At 55.5% G+C, this 16,616-nt stretch overlaps 1 protein-coding gene and 1 long non-coding RNA gene across 3 annotated transcripts in view; one reads left to right on the top strand and one right to left on the bottom strand.

Annotated features, from left to right (window-relative positions):
- ANTXR1 (ANTXR cell adhesion molecule 1) overlaps positions 1 to 16,616 on the bottom strand; it is a 197,460-nt gene that overhangs the window by 33,864 nt on the left and 146,980 nt on the right. For both annotated transcript variants that reach the window (XM_077915704.1, XM_077915703.1), the window contains one exon: positions 8,906 to 8,986. In XM_077915704.1, coding sequence (XP_077771830.1) covers positions 8,906 to 8,986 — 81 coding nt within the window. The remainder of the gene's footprint in view (positions 1 to 8,905; positions 8,987 to 16,616) is intronic.
- On the top strand, positions 3,689 to 11,676 carry LOC144324336 (uncharacterized). Its single transcript, XR_013389872.1, has 3 exons — positions 3,689 to 4,282; positions 4,723 to 4,820; positions 6,263 to 11,676. It is a non-coding gene; the product is annotated as an uncharacterized LOC144324336 (long non-coding RNA).

The following is a 16,616-nucleotide window of genomic DNA, read 5'->3' as shown; positions in this document are numbered from 1 at the left end:
CTGCAGCCGGTTGTGAGCACCTGGGGGTTGCAGAGACTCACAATTCCTGGGACGAGAAGGTGAACTGAGCCCCGTCCTCAGTGCGGAGAGAACTTGGGGGGGAAAAAAGAGCTATGATCTCGTTGCTAAAATCACAGCTTCTTCAGGAAGGAAGGTCAGTATTGGCTTTCACTGACTTGGCTGCAGGAGCTGTGAGCACCGAGGAAGGAGGGGCCTGGGGGACCCTGGGGGGGCGAGGCCGCAGCTGGTGCTGAGCACCCCAACCCCGGGAGTAGCCAGCAGGGGGGTGAGGCTGCTCTCCCCTTCCGGTCCCAAGGTCAGCCTGGGCCTCCTCCTCTGGCCTCTCCTGCCTGGGGCTGCACATAGGCATGCCCCCCGCAGGATGGCTTCCCCCCACTTCACCAGGAGAGCTTGGCCTTCGGGTGTCTGCCTTGGAAGCCTGGGTCACAGCTCCCTGCCCCCTGCCCCCGTGGTGCCCCGAGCTGCCCCCCACCACACGTTTGGTGCAGTGTGACCCTGCTTTCCTGCCTACTCTGATGTGCACCCCCAGGGCAGGGGCCCACCTCCCTCCTCTCACACCCTCCTGGCTGCCTGCTGTGCAGCAGGAGCTCCAGGCCTGATTGTGCATGGGGGATGGGGGGCACCCTGTCCTACACAGGACCCTGGGGGTGCAGGGGAGGAGGGTGGGGGGCCAGGAGGGAGGATGGGGTCTGGCGGTGCACTCCGTCTTACACAAGACCCTGGGGGTGCAGGGGAGGAGGGAGGGGGGCCAGGAGGGAGCATGGGGGCTGGGGGTGCAACCCGTGCAGGGCGGCGGGCTGTGGGGAGGACGGGAGCGTCCCGTCCCCTTGGGCAGGATGCAAAGGGAGAGGCTTGGGTGATGGGCGCGGCGCGAGGCCAGAAGGGAGGACTCGCTGTATTTCCAGAATCGGGCCTTGTCCCACCTCTGGCCCCTCCCCGATCCCCACCCTCCTCCCCTGCAGGGGTGAGGCCGCAGGGACGGCCAGCGGCTGATGGGGTCTGGTCCAGCCCCTTCTGCTAATTCCCTGTGTGACCCTGACTACCGGAGCCTCATCTTCCCCAGGGGCCAACAGGGGACGGAGGAAGGTGGCGGCTGGGAGACGCTGGGGAGCCGTGCTCAGGGGCTGATGTCGGGGGCGGCCCTCTGCACGCGGCGCGCCCTGGGCCCTGTGACCCCACCGCCGGCCAGAGCCCAGCTCCCAGCGGGTGGGGTGCGGGCGGCTCTTGGCCGAGGCCCGTCCCCGCAGAGGGTCCCCGCAGACGGACTTCCCCAGCGTCCCCAGGCCCACGGCAGCCGCGCGAGCCGCTGGACACGACCATGTGCTTGGACAAAGCTGCCAACCTCCCAAGTGGTCCGGGCTCGGGTGCGATCCTGACTCTAGAACCGAGTCCTGCCTCGCTCGATCCTGACGCGGTTTGGAAGGGAAAAAATGAGGCCCTGTCCCGGCCCTGGGCCTCGCTTCTCTGGGGGCAACTGAGGCTCGACACCAGGACTTGACCTTCCACTGCTGCAGCCGTTTGGGGGATGAGGCCCTTCGAACGTGGGCGTCCTAGGAGAAGCTGTAAAATGACAACGACAACGACGACGAGGGGAGTGTGCGTGTGGTCGGGCTGTGGGGGACCGGAGGACAGAGGCGGGGGCGCCGAGGGAGGGGACAGCCCTCCACCCCAGCAGCCGCCTGCACATCTGTGAATTTAGAGGGATCTCTGACCGCAGGGAAGGACGTTGGTGCAAAAAAACAAAAAACAAAAAATTTTAAAAAAAAAAAAAAGGAAAAAGGAAAAAGAAAAACCTCAGGATGGTGTGTTTCGAAGCATCCACTTTGGGTCCGACGTCTCGGGAAACAGCCACCTCGGCAGGTTTTGGGTACAGTTTGGTTTTCGCTGGGGACATAGGGTGACTTGAACTTCTTTTCATCACTCGGGCAAGGAAGCCAAGAATCCTAAGTACTCCCGTCCCTCTCCAACGAGACGATGAAGGAAAGATTTCCAAGGGTGAGAACTGAACTAGATCCCACTGAGGATACAAGTATCCAAGGAAGGTGCTCTGCCAAGACAAATCACACCCTCGAGGAACATTTCCTTACAATTTGCTTTCCTCCTCTTTTTCTTCGACGATCCACTCTCACAAAACGTCGGTACAAAGGTCGGGAGTCGGGGCCAGCACACGGCACCGCGTCTCCAGGCCCACGGGGCGCCCGCAGGCTGCCGACGGACCCGACGGCAAATCTGAAGCTCGTCCGTGTAAACGGCCAGTATGAAAGGCCCGTCCAGGGGGCAAGAGCAGACCGGCCCCGGCGCCAGGCCCTGCACGGTCCCCAGCTGGGCTCTCTGGCCTCGGCGCCGTCGGACACGGCCAAGGCGAGTCCACGGAGGTTTCTGTTCCCGTCGAGCCGCGATGGACTCCTGGGAGACTGATGGCAACGTCCCGGGGGCGGGGAGGGGAGGGGAGGGGAGGAAATGAACTCCCACCTGCTCCAGCTACCGACACGTGTCACTTTCTAGAGCCCTGACGACGCCCAGGGAAGTGGCGATCGGGGATCGCTATCACGCCCGGGGAGAGTGAAGCTGGGGAGCGTAACCGGGGCCACGGGGTAGCCCCGGGATTGAACTGGGGGCCCCCCAGCCAGTTCCCGGTGGAGCGTCCCTCACCTTCCTCCCCCGCGTCACCACTTGACCTCCAGCCTCAGGGCCCCGCGGGGGGCCGGGCGACCCCGCGGACGGGCTCCGGGCTCATCGGATGACGCCTGTCCCCCGGCGGCTCTCCAGGACAAGACACCTGCGGCCCAATCCCACACACGCGTGACGCATGCGGTTAATATGGAGTCACGCTTGCATCAGAGAGGACTTGGTGAAGGACGGTCTACCTGGTGCCGTGACATCGTCCCCGGATGAGCATCAGTGCGCAGCGGGCACAGAACCAGGCCCGGGCTCCCCGGTCTGACCATCGAGGTGGCGAAATCCCGTCTGCGCCCACCTCACGGTCCCCACTGTGGCCCCCTGGCACCCGCGGGCTGCCTCCTGGTTCTGGAGGCCCGTGACCTGGCCCTTCTCCACCCGGGCTGCCGGACCGAGTCCCAGCGGCCCCCCTGCGCCCTGCGCTGCCCGTGATTGCCCTTCCGCCGCCCCGACCGCGTCTGTCCGGGGTCCCGTGTCACCTCCCGCAGAGCCCCTCGTGGCCCCAGCGGCCCTTGCTGTCCGAGCGGATTCCTGAACCGAGCCAACGGCGGCAGCTCTTGCCTGTGCTCTGCTCCTTTGACCTTCGACATCCCGTGTCGTCGGAACAGGGGGGTTTACGGGAGACACGGTGAAGCGAATTCGGGGGAAAGCTGCAGGTAGGAGTTTCAAAGGCAAAAGCCTTCTCTGTGAACTGGAAATTACTGGTAAGAACCGCAGGGTCGGGGCGCCCGGCAGGCCCGTCAGTGGAGCGCGTGACTCTTGAGCTCGGGGTAGTGAGCTCGAGCCTCACGTCGGGTGTAGGGAGGACTTGATAAAATCTCTCAAAAAACCCCAAAGGAGGGATCCCTGGGTGGCTCAGCAGTTTGTCGCCTGCCATTGGCCCAGGGTGTGATCCTGGGGTCCCGGGATCGAGTCCTGCTTCAGGCTCCCTGCATGGAGCCTGCTTCTCCCTCTGCCTGTGTCTCTGCCTCTCTCTCTGTGTCTCTCATGAATAAATAAATAAAATATTTTTTAAAAATTTAAAAAAATAAAATAAATAAAATAAAATCTTAAAAAAAAAAAAAAAAACCAAACCCCAATGGACTGCAGAATCGAGGTGAACGTCCCACGGGATGTCAACCAACCTTTCTACTCTGGATGCCCACACTGTCCATTTCCCCAGATCGTCCCCGAAACCCGACGTGTGCCGGCGCGTAAGCAGCTTTCGCTCGGTTCTGCAACGGGCAGTTCGACAGGGACACTTAGTCCTTCGGCCCCTGGTCCCTCCCCGTCCGGGCGCCGTGCCCTCCCTTCTTGGTCTGGCCCACCTCTTCATTCCCTGGGGCGGCAGCGCGACCGAGAGCCGGGAGCCGCGGCCACTCAGGGGGACACGGGTCCTGTGACGTCCCCGGCGGGGCGTCCCCGGGGAAGGTAACCACCGCCCAAGCCTCAGTTTCTGCTCCGTAACTAGAGGTCGTCGTCATTCCCCGACCTGCCGTGACCGCCGTGCGCTTCCGTGACCACCGGCCTCCAAGCCCTGCGTCCACCCCGGAGGCCAAGCCGCAGTCCGTTCTCCTGGGCATCGTGGGCGCGCGGCCCCGAGGTGGGTCCTGGGGAGCCCGACGGGTGTGGGACGCGAGAGTGTCTGGGGGCAGGCGCACGGGAGAGAGGGAGCAGGAGAGAGGTGGCGCCGCAGGGACGGTGGGCGCGGAGGGGGGGACGAGCCGGGCACAGCCGCTCCTGCCTGAGCTGCGCCCAGGAGCCGTGAGCCGGGGCCTCACTGCTGGTGGTGGTGGCCTCGGCCTGGGGGGGGGGTGGGGAGTGGGGGGGGTGGAGGGGGGCCGGGGCCTGAGGGACCTGCCTCGGAGGCCGGAGCCGGCCTCAGCCACCTCCGGACAGGCTGTCGCAGCCCCGGGGCCCAGCCGGGGGGCCCCATCCGGGGCGCTTCCTGTGGCTCTTCCTGGGATTGCACCAGGCCCCGCCTTGCAAAACAAGCTCAGACTGTGCCTTAAGCTATTTTTTTTTCTTTGTTCTTGCTGATAGTAATGGAATGTACGGCCTCCCCGAGCTGAAAACAGACAAGACTTCCAATTCTAGTGGGTCCCTCCCAGGGCACGTGAAGGGGGATGGCTCCGGCCGAGGTAAAAACAACCGGGTTGGGGGGTGGGGGTGGGGGTGGGGGGGGACTGGCCAATGCATTGATTGAACTGCATCCAGGAGAAACCATATGAGGCGGAGCTGCAGTTGCTCTTTGCCACCCCTTCCCCCCGGGAGTCCACGTGGACCATCCTCCCGGGGGGAGCCCACGCAGATGGTGGCCGTGCGTTTCCCACGTGCTCGGCCGACGTGGGCCCGGGGCTTCTGGAGGCGTGTGCACAGCTGCCCTCACACGGATGGAGAAGGAAGGAGAAGGAAGGAGAAGGCGCCGACTCGGATGAAAAACCGGGAACTGGACCCAAGCAGCAGTTCTCAACCCTGTTGCCATTAGAACCGCCTGGGGAGCTTCTAAAATCCCAGTGTCCAGACCTCATCCCAGATCAGTGAAATAGAACCTATGGGATGGGACTCTGGGGTCAGCGGGTTTTTTTTTTTTTTTTTTTTTAAGATTTCTTTCTTTCTTTTAGGGAGAAGGAGTGCAGCCAGGGAGAGGGGCAGAGGGAGGAAGGGAGAGAATGTTCCACACACTCCCTGCGGCGCGTGGGGCCTGCTGCGGGGCTTGATCCCAGTGCCCTGAGATCATGACCTGAGCCAAAACCAAGAGTCCAAGGCTCCGTCGACGGCCCCCCCCACCCCGGGTGCTCCCCCGCCCCACGTTGGGGTTTTAAAGCTCCTCAGGTGATCACAAGGTGCCACCAGGCTGAAAGCCACTGGGTTCCAAGGACCCTGATCTCTGAAGTTCCCTTATATCCCTGTGTTTGCAATTAGGGGAGTCTTTCCAAATCAAGCTGTTTGGGGGGGGGGCTTTTTCCCGGTCACTGCAAGTGTGAAGCCCCAGAGCGTTAGGCTGAGGCAGGTGTTCTAGAAAGAGCGCAGCACAGCTCTCCACTGGAAGCGGGGGGATGGCTTCAGCAAAGAACTTAGCGAGCTTGTCATGTTTTAGGATCACACGTGTTGCTGGTTTGCTGCCTAAGCGGCTTCTGCGGGCACTTTGCTTAGGCCCAGAGCCTTGCTGGTGGGCACCTGGGAACTGTAGGACGGTGAGGCCACCCTAGGAAGAGCAGGGAAGACGGGTGGCGGCAGACCCAAGAGCTCCTGCCTCCCCTGTGGCCCCGCTCCCGGTCCCCCCGACGGGAGCTCGGACAGCTCCGAGGCCGAGGGCGCCAGGCCCAGGGACGGGGTGGCCACAGGCTCGGGATCCCCAGCCTTCAACTCTGGCGGAGGCTGGAGGCCCTCAGCCCGTGGGCTCTGTTGGTGGCCCCGCGTGCGTCTGCACAGCTGGGGCGGGTTAACTGTGGGGCGGACGGGGCGGACGGGATCGGGGAAGGACTGCCAGGCTTCTGTGAGCGCCACATGGGTTTGAAACAATTCAGAACGCAACCGAGAATGCAATTAGGTGATTTTTGTTTTTGTTTTTGTTTTAAAGGAAAAATTCAGAACCTGTGACTCTTGTTCACGAGCACATGCCGGGATGTAGTCATCTTCAGTTTATGGAAAATGTGGTCAGCCCCATAAATCAGTGCTGAGGAATTCTTACAGAGTCATCACCGAGCAAGTGATGCGGATCCGTCGCGAGTCTCCCGGATTATGCAAAACAAAAAAGAATAAGCACGTGGACCAAGCTACCACATAGTCGTCCCTGCCCTGGAACTCCTTCCCAGTTACCGCGGGGCAGCCTCGAACCCCCTTCCTACCCGCTCTGTGACCTTTCTCCTGAAGCTCCACGCAGACATCAAGGTGCCTGTGGCCATCGTCACGACTACAAGGACACAATGCCCTGCATCGCTTTCTCCCCTGTACCTTAAAACTATCAGGATTTCTATAAGGAAAGCCCATTTACACGCAGGCCAGACCATCCGTTAGGGACAGGGCTGAGACTACGGCCAAATGCATCCTAGTGCTTAGGCCTTCTGTCCTTCAAATCTATTATTTTGTGCGATCGGAGAACGACAACTCAAGGGGGTACTGTGTTTCTCAAAAGTGTGGAGACCATCTTCGACTGTTAACACCGACTTTGGTTCAAAACCAGTAGGTTAAGAGATTCGGTTTAGGTGGGATTCGTTAGAGGACCCTCCATCGGTTTGCATTCCATCGTGGTTGCTTTTTTTTTTTTTTTTTTAAGATTTTACTTATTTATTCATAGAGACAGAGAGAGAGGCAGAGGGAGAAGCAGGCTCCATGCAGGGAGCCTGACGTGGGACTCGATCCTGGGACTCCAGGATCACGCCCTGGGCTGCAGGCGGCGCTGAACCGCTGCACCACCGGGGCTGCCCCATCGTGGTTGCATTTAACCCGTTAGCCCTTTCACGCCAGCGGGTGCTGCGTCTGGGGTCTTACCCACGATAACCTCCCCTACGACTACTCAGGTTGACTCAGCTTATGAATTGGTTTCTGCCAAGCCGGTCAGCTGGATTAACAAATCCTAGCGGAGAGGCTTCTCAGGTGCCCTGAAGAACATGGGCCTGCATACTTGACCAACGTATCACGTCACGAGAAAACAGTACCGCCGAACCTGAGTTGAGGTATCTCACTGTTTTGGGTTTTTTTTCAATGTTTGATGAGTCTCATGCACACTTAAAAGAAAAGAAAAAAACTTTCTTAATTTCCCACAGAAACCAGATGTATAAAGCCAAATACCACCCCGAGGACAAACTTTATGGCCCAGGCTCATTTCTGTTAACGGGAGAGCCCGTACTTTACAATTTGCTATCACAGTGCGTTCTTATTTACGTTTCTTATTGACAAATCCCACATCCCAGAGGGGCCAAGTCAGCCCCGCACTTGTATGGCCTGGTTGTTGTCACGTCGTACTTGCCTGCTGCCCCTGCCACAAGCGGGGGGCAGGGACAGCTAATCGTACAAGCTATGGAACTTTAGACCAAATCCCCTTGCCCCCCCGCCCCCCCCGTAATTGAGCGCGAAGGAAGAGGGGCCTGCCTAATACGCGGTGCTTTTCTGTTTTATGAGTTGTGCCGGGTTGAAGAGTGAGCAGGGCCAACAAGTGGGTATCCCGGATGCACGTCCACTGCAATGTGCTCTGAACTTCGGCATCAACCCTTCGTGCAGAAGAGCACGAAGTCCATAACCACCATCATCTTTGCCATTGACCGAGCATCGCTGCGCGTTCACCCCTGCGCCGAGCCCTTGACAGACATTACCTTCTCCAACCAGCCCAAGCCTGACCTACCTTATAAAGATGAAGTTCAGAGAGGTTCAGTAACTTGCCTGGGGTTTTCCCACCAAGAAGGAAGTTCTCTGCCTGAAGTGAAACGAGTTCCAAACCAGGCGCCCATGTTTTGCTTGTGGGTTAATATGCCCGACTCCCAGACAAGTGGATGGACGATGCCGTTGGCTGGGAGTTCAGGGAGCACTTGGTCCCAAGCTTTGTTTTGTGAAATTTAGGGAAGAGAGACCAGCTCTTGCAAGAAGACAGAGCAATAGCGTGATGTCGGCTGAACTGGAGTTGTTTCCAGCATTGATGCCGTGTACACGGAACCAGTTACCAGCTTCTCTTGTCCTCCATTTCCTCACTGACAGAATGAAGAGGGGCCAGATGGTTTCCAAGGGTCTCTGCTGGCTCCTCCCTTTCTGCCTCCTCTTAGTTGGGAGACACCCCAAGCTTGGCCCTGACCATGTTGGGACAAATCCTCACCAGGGCAGAAGGCCCTCCTGAGGTTTTGAACCAGCTGGGCCCAATACCTCCTGGAAGACGGTGAGAGCTTTCTGTGGCCCCCATTTCCCCGCCCCATCTTGTGGCCCTGGCATCTTGTTGGTCACCACTGGCCACTGCTGCTGCAGAGGCAAAATCCAGCCCTACCTCTTCCACTCACTGTACCTACAGATGAAGAAGCTCAAGTCCTAGGAGGTTTAACTCAATGTATTTCTGTCAAAATCCTTCCCAGAAAAAACAAGTCAACGCTCAAGGTCTCATAGATACCAGAATTTTGAAAATTCGTGTCTGATTTCTCACAACATAAAACAATAGCTGGATATATCTGAGTCATTCTAGTTCAGCAAGGTCAGAGGGACAGAGAAAAACAGTGTGTGTGACATCATGAATGAATCCTACCGTGTCTCCTGGCTGTGGACGCATCACAGACACACGATCATATCCCTTCCTTAGTAGGACCCACAAGGCATCCAGTTTTCCCTGAAAAGAACAAAAACAACAAGCGCACCCGAGATTACAAATGAAACCAGAGCAGTGGCCAGCACAGACATGTAGAACTTTCCATGCTTCTTCAGTCATGTGAACAGCATACACTAGCAATGTGGTTGTAACAGGCTGAGTGACTCTCCAGGCTCTGAGCTCACAATGCGGGCTGCAGGAGCCTGGGGGGAGAAGAGACACATAACAGACGGCCCTGATGCTCATGCAGGGGACACTGGAGGCTTTGGGGCAGCCCCAGATTTGCAAACACAGAGAAGCTCTTTCATGTTCAAAAAGCTTTTGCTTTTTACCGTTTCTGGATATATCCCCACACCACAAATCTATCTTTTCAACTTTCACCACAGTTTCTTCTTTCCACTTAATGCCCAGAGTTCACCAAAGCAACAATGATGACAAATTCAGGAAAATGACTGGATAGAAATGTTGACGGAGCAAGACCAGTGAGAGGCCCTGGGGATGCAGATCCCTGGCTCTCCCCTTGGCTCACTCAGCACCTACGACTTGCTCGGGAATCCCAGGCTCAAGGGACAGATTACAAACATCGTGGATTGCCCCAAATCACAACCCCTTTGGAACTGTAGCAATGGGTTGAATCTGAGAAGAGTGAGCCTCTGAGTGTGGGATGAAGGGAGTCCAATGCCTCTGGCCATTCTTGTTCCCTAGCTAGGCTGAGTGAGGCTGAGTTCTCCTGCTGCAAATACTAAAGGGAAACAATGACCTTTATTTAGCTTTGCTCTATTAACCCTTAACATGCCACCTTCCATGACAAAAAGGATTTGGCAAATGTGATTAAGGCAAGGATCTTGAGATGGGGAGATTATCCTGGATTGTGCAGGCGGACCCAATGGGACCATGTGGAGCCTTAATAGAGGGAGGCAAGAGGGTCAGAGTCGGAGAAGTTGTGCCAACAGAGTGATACCGTGTGAAAAAGGTTCAACTCATGGTTGCTTTGGAGAGGGGCGAGGGGGGCCTCAAAACCAATGAGTGTGGGCAGCCTCTAGACTCAGGAAAAGACGAGATGGATTCTCTCCCAGAGCCTCTAAAAGAGATGCAGCCCTGGCCTCACCTTGATTTTAGGCGAGATCTTTTTTGGGCTTCTAACCTCCAGAACTATAAAATAATAAATTGTGTTAAGTCACTTAGTGGTAGTTCGTTATAGCAGCAATAGGAGATTGATACAGCCCTTATTAATCCCTGACGTATTCTTTTTATTTTTGTTTTTTAAAAGATTTTATCTTTTTATTCATGAGACACACACACACACAGAGGCAGAGACACAGGCAGAGGGCAAAGCAGGCTTCCTGTGGGGACCCCGATGTGGGACTCGATCCGGGGACCCCGGGGTCACGGCCTGAGCCAAAGGGAGATGCTCCAGCGCTGAGCCCCCCAGGGGCCCTAATTCCTGATGTAAACATATTCTATGTCTATTTGCCTCTGGTCTGTCTCTGCCAACGGGAATGTCAACTCCGTGAAAGCAGAGGGGTCACCGGGTTGGTCAGCTGCTGTATGCCCAGCCCCAGGAGAGCATCTGGTGCTCAGTAAATACTGGCTGGATGAATGAATGACTCCTCAGTGCTGGGCTGGGTGCTTTCACAAGTGTCTTCTGCCAAAGTCCAAAAGGATTATGGCGAAGAAACAGAAGGTTAGACTAACAACTCAGTCGCCCAAGGCACAGAGCGTGGAAATCGGAGAGGTGCGAATGGACCCCATGGCCCTGTGATTCCAAAGCTCATACCCTTTCCATTACACCAACTGTAGATTCTTCTTCGTGCACATCTTCGGGCTGGAGACCTTGCACTTAGGTCCTTTAGGGACAGGGTCTCTAAATTCTCGGTTGCAACTCTTCAAGCCCTCATGGAACAATTTTGTGTACTAGGACCAGAATTTTTAAGAAATAAAATAGGGAAGAAAATACTTGAGTCACTTGCACATGGAGAAGAGGACTATTAATTTTGTGTCAAATCTGTATCAGTGAAACGGGTAGGAGTATGTGCACGGGTGGGTGTTTGTGTGCACACCCAACACGCTCATGGGTATATACTGGGCCAAACTATACTTCCTCCTGGGGTGTCCGTGAGGCACGTTTGAAGGCAATCAGCCGGGAGAGGTCTCTCCAGGATGGTGCCGAAAAGGCTGGGGAAGTCCGGAGACCTCAAGTCGCTTGACACAGAACATCTTCGCGGAAGCATCATCTTGAAGACTTCATGTCCTGGAGTTGTTTTCTGGTGGGTTGTGTTCAAACACAAAAAAGCCTGCTCCCGAACCTCTGTCAACTGTTGCTCAAGTTCCTGCGGGCTAAGCTTTGTCTTGCTAAGTGTAAAGTTTCTCATCTCTTTTGGCAAAGTACTTACGACAGCCTCTAAAAATATTTTGAAATGACTTTAGAAAGCTGGATGGGGCTGCTGCGGGGTTCGGCATGGTTTTCCACATCAAACCATTTCAATCATCAGTTAGATGTTTTCCCTTAAGGTTCTTTGGGACGAGTATTTATATTTCAGGATAAAACCAGGTGGGTTTCCTGGACGAATGCCTCTTTTCTTTTCCTAGTTTGGGGGACGCCCAGAATGTGTCCTTGCAATCAGCCCACCCACAGCGTTCTCTGCGCTAAGCGCTCAGCTGCTTCACAAACGAGGAGCAGTAAGATGGGGCTGAAAGAATATTTGCAGAAATTTAAAGCTAAAACTACATGCAGAGTCAAAGAGCAGAGACCACCTCGATGTGTAACGCCGTGAGAATCGGGACCAGGGCCGGTTTCCTGGAGGCCGCACGTCTGGGTGTGACACTGCGGCCCCAAGCGACGCTCCAGACCACCTGCATTTGTACTCTGGGCCTGTCCCCTGCCCCTCCCGGGTCTGCGGCCTCGGCCAAGCTGGCTCATCTCCCTGAGCCTCCCCTTTCCCATCTTCAGAGTGGGCCACCATGCTGCCATCTACCCCGTAGGCTGGCTATAAGGCCTACAATCAGGTATCGGGGGTAGATACTCGTCTCATTGGAAGGATTTGTTAAATGTTATTTATGATCACGGGGAAGTCATTAAAATGATCATCTGGGAGGCTGTGTAGAAAGGTGGAAACGACCAGAATACGGAGTGTTAAGAACCCAATAATGTGAACCTTACCCGTCCTCAGTCCTGTGCTCCTCCAGCCCCCTCCCTCTTCCCCCAGCCCCTCATATTCAAGTTCAACCATGTCTTGTGGACATTGTCTCTGTCACAGCGTCCTGTCCTTCCTGCCCCAGCGTCCCGTCCTTCCTGCCCCACTGCCTCCACGGCCGCTGCCTAGGCCCAGGCCCTCATCCCCTGTCACTCATCCTATCAACAGTTTCCTGGTTGGTCTTTTGCCTCTAGGCTCCCAGTCCCTTCTCCTTTTTGATTAATAACTGATTTCATCGCTAGTTCAAATGGATGCTTTTTGCAGTTAATAAAATAAACCAAGAAGCATCTTACTAGCAAGTTACCTAACCTCTCCGTGCCTTAGCTTGCCATTTGCAAATGGGAGTAGTAGGCGTCTCTGCTTTTGGGGATTGATGTGAGAAACAAAGGGGCGAGTGCAGGGAAGCCCTTGGAACCGTGTCCGGTTTGCAGTGTGCGTCTCACTCAGGTGAGTGCTTCCCCCGGGGGAGCTGCTATCACTGGGCGGCTCTGGCCCAGGTGAGGCCATGCTTTCAGGGTTCTGAGTCGCAGGGGCCCCACAGATGAGCCCAAAGTCCCACGTCTGTGGCATAGGAAACAATCTGGGTAATTGCCCCTCCGGACACCTCCCTCTGCTCCCGCAGCAGGTGACGCTTTATGCAAGAGCTGGAGTTCAGTTATAGGAGAAGTGTGTTTATAGCCAAGAAGAGGATGATTTTTTTATCTCTGAGGTCCAGAAGAGGTGCATAACGACGGCTGGTGGAGCCTTTATTTTCCTGAATCGAGGCAGAAGCCTGTCATCAAGACGGCAGCTAACGAGGTTATTAATAATATCCCTTTGGGGCGGGAAAAGCCTTAGGGGACTTTCCTGACCAGTCCCTGGGCTTCACCCCAAGTCTGGGAGGAAGGGGCCTTTGAGCTTATCTCAGATTTGAGTGTCCATCGTGCGTGGGCCTCTCCATAGGATGCATTTCCAGACACTGGTCACCCCCCCCCCCCGGGAGAACTGCCCAACCGTTGCCGGGAAGCAGAAACAAACACGTCCCCATCAGCCTCAGGACCTGTGTCCGACGACAGGCGCTGACACTCAGGCACAGATTTCTTTCATCTCAGGTGGACACATCTTGACTAAAACATGAGACATTTACCAATTCCAGGTTCCCGAAGCACACCTCGGGCTCCGACCACCTAATCCACGAGGGCGGGCAAACAGGGAGTTCCAGGTCAACTCGTTTTTTGTTTTTTTTCTCCTTCCTAAACAATAAGACAGGGCTGGGAATGTCTGTGTGGCATCCTGGTGCCTGGGGTTTGTGGCCGATCTTCCTTTTCTCTCCTTTTTAGAATTTTGGTCGGACAACAGCTGTGTCTCCTCTGCGGGTCTGTCTGCCTTAGCTGCTTGGAAGTTAGTCCGAGGTAGAGAATCTGAGGGCAGCTCCACGACAGGCCCGTCGCAGACTAGCCCCGGAACTTTTACACCTTAGAATACGGGGTGCATATTGTGACCCATGCTTCTCCTCAAGAGAAATAAATGAATAATGTTGGAAACACGGACACACACACACACACACACACACTCACAGACATTCACACAAGATGCTTTGTGTTTTGCTCTTTTTTTTTTAGTTTCGGGCTTTGTTTAAAAAAAGTTTGGAGCTATTATTTAAAGTAGCCAGAGAGGGACAAAAAAAGTCTGTTGGACTTCAACAGCCCATCTGACAACACTTAAGTCTCTGGTGCGTCTTCCTGGGCTACGTAGAGTCCGTCATGTGCAGTTTCATGACCAAACGCTGCTTGGTTACGAGGTCAAGGTGCTTTGAGGCCAGGGATGAAGCTGGCCTGCCAGCGAAAGAAGAGGACAGAAGACCACCCCCGTCCAGGCCCCGCGAGTAGTACGGGCTGACCCTGCCCCTTCACCGTCTGGCTCTCTTGCCAAGAGCAGCCCGGCTGCCTGGCCATCCCGGGTCTGGCTTTTGTCCTTCGGCTGTCATTCCTGTCATTTCCAGTCATGTGGAGGAGCTACTGGAAAGGGAGAAAATGGTTTCTCTATAAAGGCTGCAAGCCTTCCAGCAAACCTGACAACAGTCCTGGTTTTGATCTATCTGGAGGCCATGTAGCTGGGCATTACTTAACTTGTCTGAAATGGTCAGTCCGAATTTAATGAGAAGCATGGGGTGCTGTAAATCCAGGGGGTGAAAACCAAGCAAAGGAAAATGAAGGCCGAATATCGGAAAATTTCCCGGTCATGAGCCTGGAATGAGGAGAGGGTGAAGTGTGGTTGCTGTGGTCAGTGCCTGACTTAGACTGGGGAGCGGTGGAGAGAAGCCCAAGGTGGACTTCTCCCATGAGTCCCCACTGGGTTCGCTTAGCAAATGCGCTCACCTGCTTCACCGCTCCCCACATCTGGTTCAGGAAACGCATGCGAAAAGCGAGTCAGGTGCGATACATTTAAAGATGTCTATGATTCTGACCACTTCCACTGGGGGCAACAAAGAGTCTCCCCAGTATCCCTTAAAAGTCTGGCACTAGGTGGGAGGCTTCTCCCTGTTTACAGCGGGGCAGAGGGTAGACTGGTCGTGCTCCATGACCTGCCGGCCCCCATCCACTCCCGGCCTTCCTCTGCCTTCCCAGCTCTCTGCCCAGCAGCCGGACGGCCTACAGATAACACCTCCTGGCTTTCCTTTGGTTTGGCCAACAGGTGATACCAGACGGCTCTGAGGCAAGACAGGGGAGAGGCGGGGGCATTCATTCCTTCTGTTCCCTCCCTGAGACCCTGCCTTCTCCAGCGGCTGCATTCTTATAGGACAGAGACCTGCAAACATTTTCTGTAAAGGTCCAAAAAGTAGATATTCTAGGCTTTGTAGCTTTGTAGCTCTAGAGGCAAACTCTGGAATAGTATGGGGAACTTACAGAACCATTTAAAAAGGAGAAAAACCAGTCTTAGTTTGTGGGCCGCATAAAAACAGGTGTCAGGGCAGGTTTAGATGGCTGGTTCCCTCTCTATGGCCACAGCTCCCACTGGGTGGCCTCTCCTCCTGGCCACTGGCTCCGATGGCACCATCTCCCCTCCTTGTCCCCTAGGCCTGAGGGTGCAAGAGCTCCCACTGCCACCTGGCTGTCTCTGTGAGTTCCCACTTCACATTAATCCAGCGGTTGTGTCTGAGGGGACAACGGGCTGCGAACGCTCACGTGGGTCTGCTTGCGGAGACCTCTGGCACATGGCTGGGGTCATGGTCACGGTCTCTTGGCCAGGTGCCAAGGTTATTGCCCTCGGGGACCCTCCTACAGAAGCCTGGCTGGGACCTTTGGTGACAGTGTCCTCATGGGGCTTGTTCAATCCCAGCCTGCTGGGCCCCACCCCCCAAAGTTGTTGATTTAGTAGCTCTGGGTTGGGCCTGAGAATGTGCATTTCCAGCAAGTTCCTGGGGGAGGCCGATGCTGCTGGTCCAGGGACCACGCGAGGAGAACCAGCAGCTCAACACAGTGACGAGGGAGGAGGCCCAAGAGCAGGAGCTGAGCGGGGGGGGGGGGGGGGGGGGGGAGAGTAAATGGAGGCAACACAGGGCTATGGCTTAGGGAGTCTGGATGTTAAAAAAAGGGGCACTGGGGGGAAAAGGAGTTCCCCGGATGAGGAAAAGTAAGCACGTGGCGATGGCCTGCGTGCCTTTGAAAGCCTTTTGTGAGGCTCTAAGGCATTAGGCCTGGGAACCTGCATTTTGAAAGCTCTCAGGGTACCGCTGATACTCACCCAGGCTGGAGAACCTGGGTGCGGAGTATCTGGCAGGTCCCAGCACGTCCTAGGTGCGCCACAAATCCTCGCTTTGAGTGGATACCAGTTCCAAGTGTTTTTAGATTCCTAAATCTGGTCGTTCGTCCCCCTATTTATTTCATAAAACTCGGTCCTAAGCCACCAGTTCGTAGAGGAATAACATGCTCTCTCGAGCAGAAATTGGATTCCTCAAACAGAATTAACGTTCTTTCAGAATCCAAGATTACAGGAATGACAACCTGGCTGTCACCAAGTATGTCGTGGGTTAGTCACAAGGTACAGATTCCTAAAAACGACACAATAGAAAATTCCCTTTCTTGTCCATCTCGGAGCCTCTGCTTGGCTCCTTCCTGTCTGCACACACACGCACGCCACTGCATGTTGTGCATGAGAAAATAATTAGATGCAAACAGCTGTTAGGCAAGCGAGCAACGTTTCGCCCACATCTTTCCCGAGTTCAAGCCATGGCCCGGAGGGGGCGGGGCGGCGGGGAGGGACCTATCTCAAAAAAGAATCTCCTCGCTTTAAACACAGCAAACCGAAGGTGAAAACACCCCGCAGTTAGCGTGAGCACGAGCTAGCCAGCTTGGCCGAGAAGGGGCGACTACCAAGGACGCCTCTCTCCATTGTTTCATAGGGTTATTTCCTTTGATTTCATAGGACAAGGGCTGCTCTAAGGTTAGCACGTAACGTAGTGAATGACGAATGTTATT

Source organism: Canis aureus, chromosome 11 (genome assembly GCF_053574225.1).
Source record: "Canis aureus isolate CA01 chromosome 11, VMU_Caureus_v.1.0, whole genome shotgun sequence".
Taxonomy (NCBI): domain Eukaryota; kingdom Metazoa; phylum Chordata; class Mammalia; order Carnivora; family Canidae; genus Canis; species Canis aureus.
Note: the sequence above shows the minus strand (reverse complement) of the source record. Positions and strands in the feature narration are given on the sequence as shown.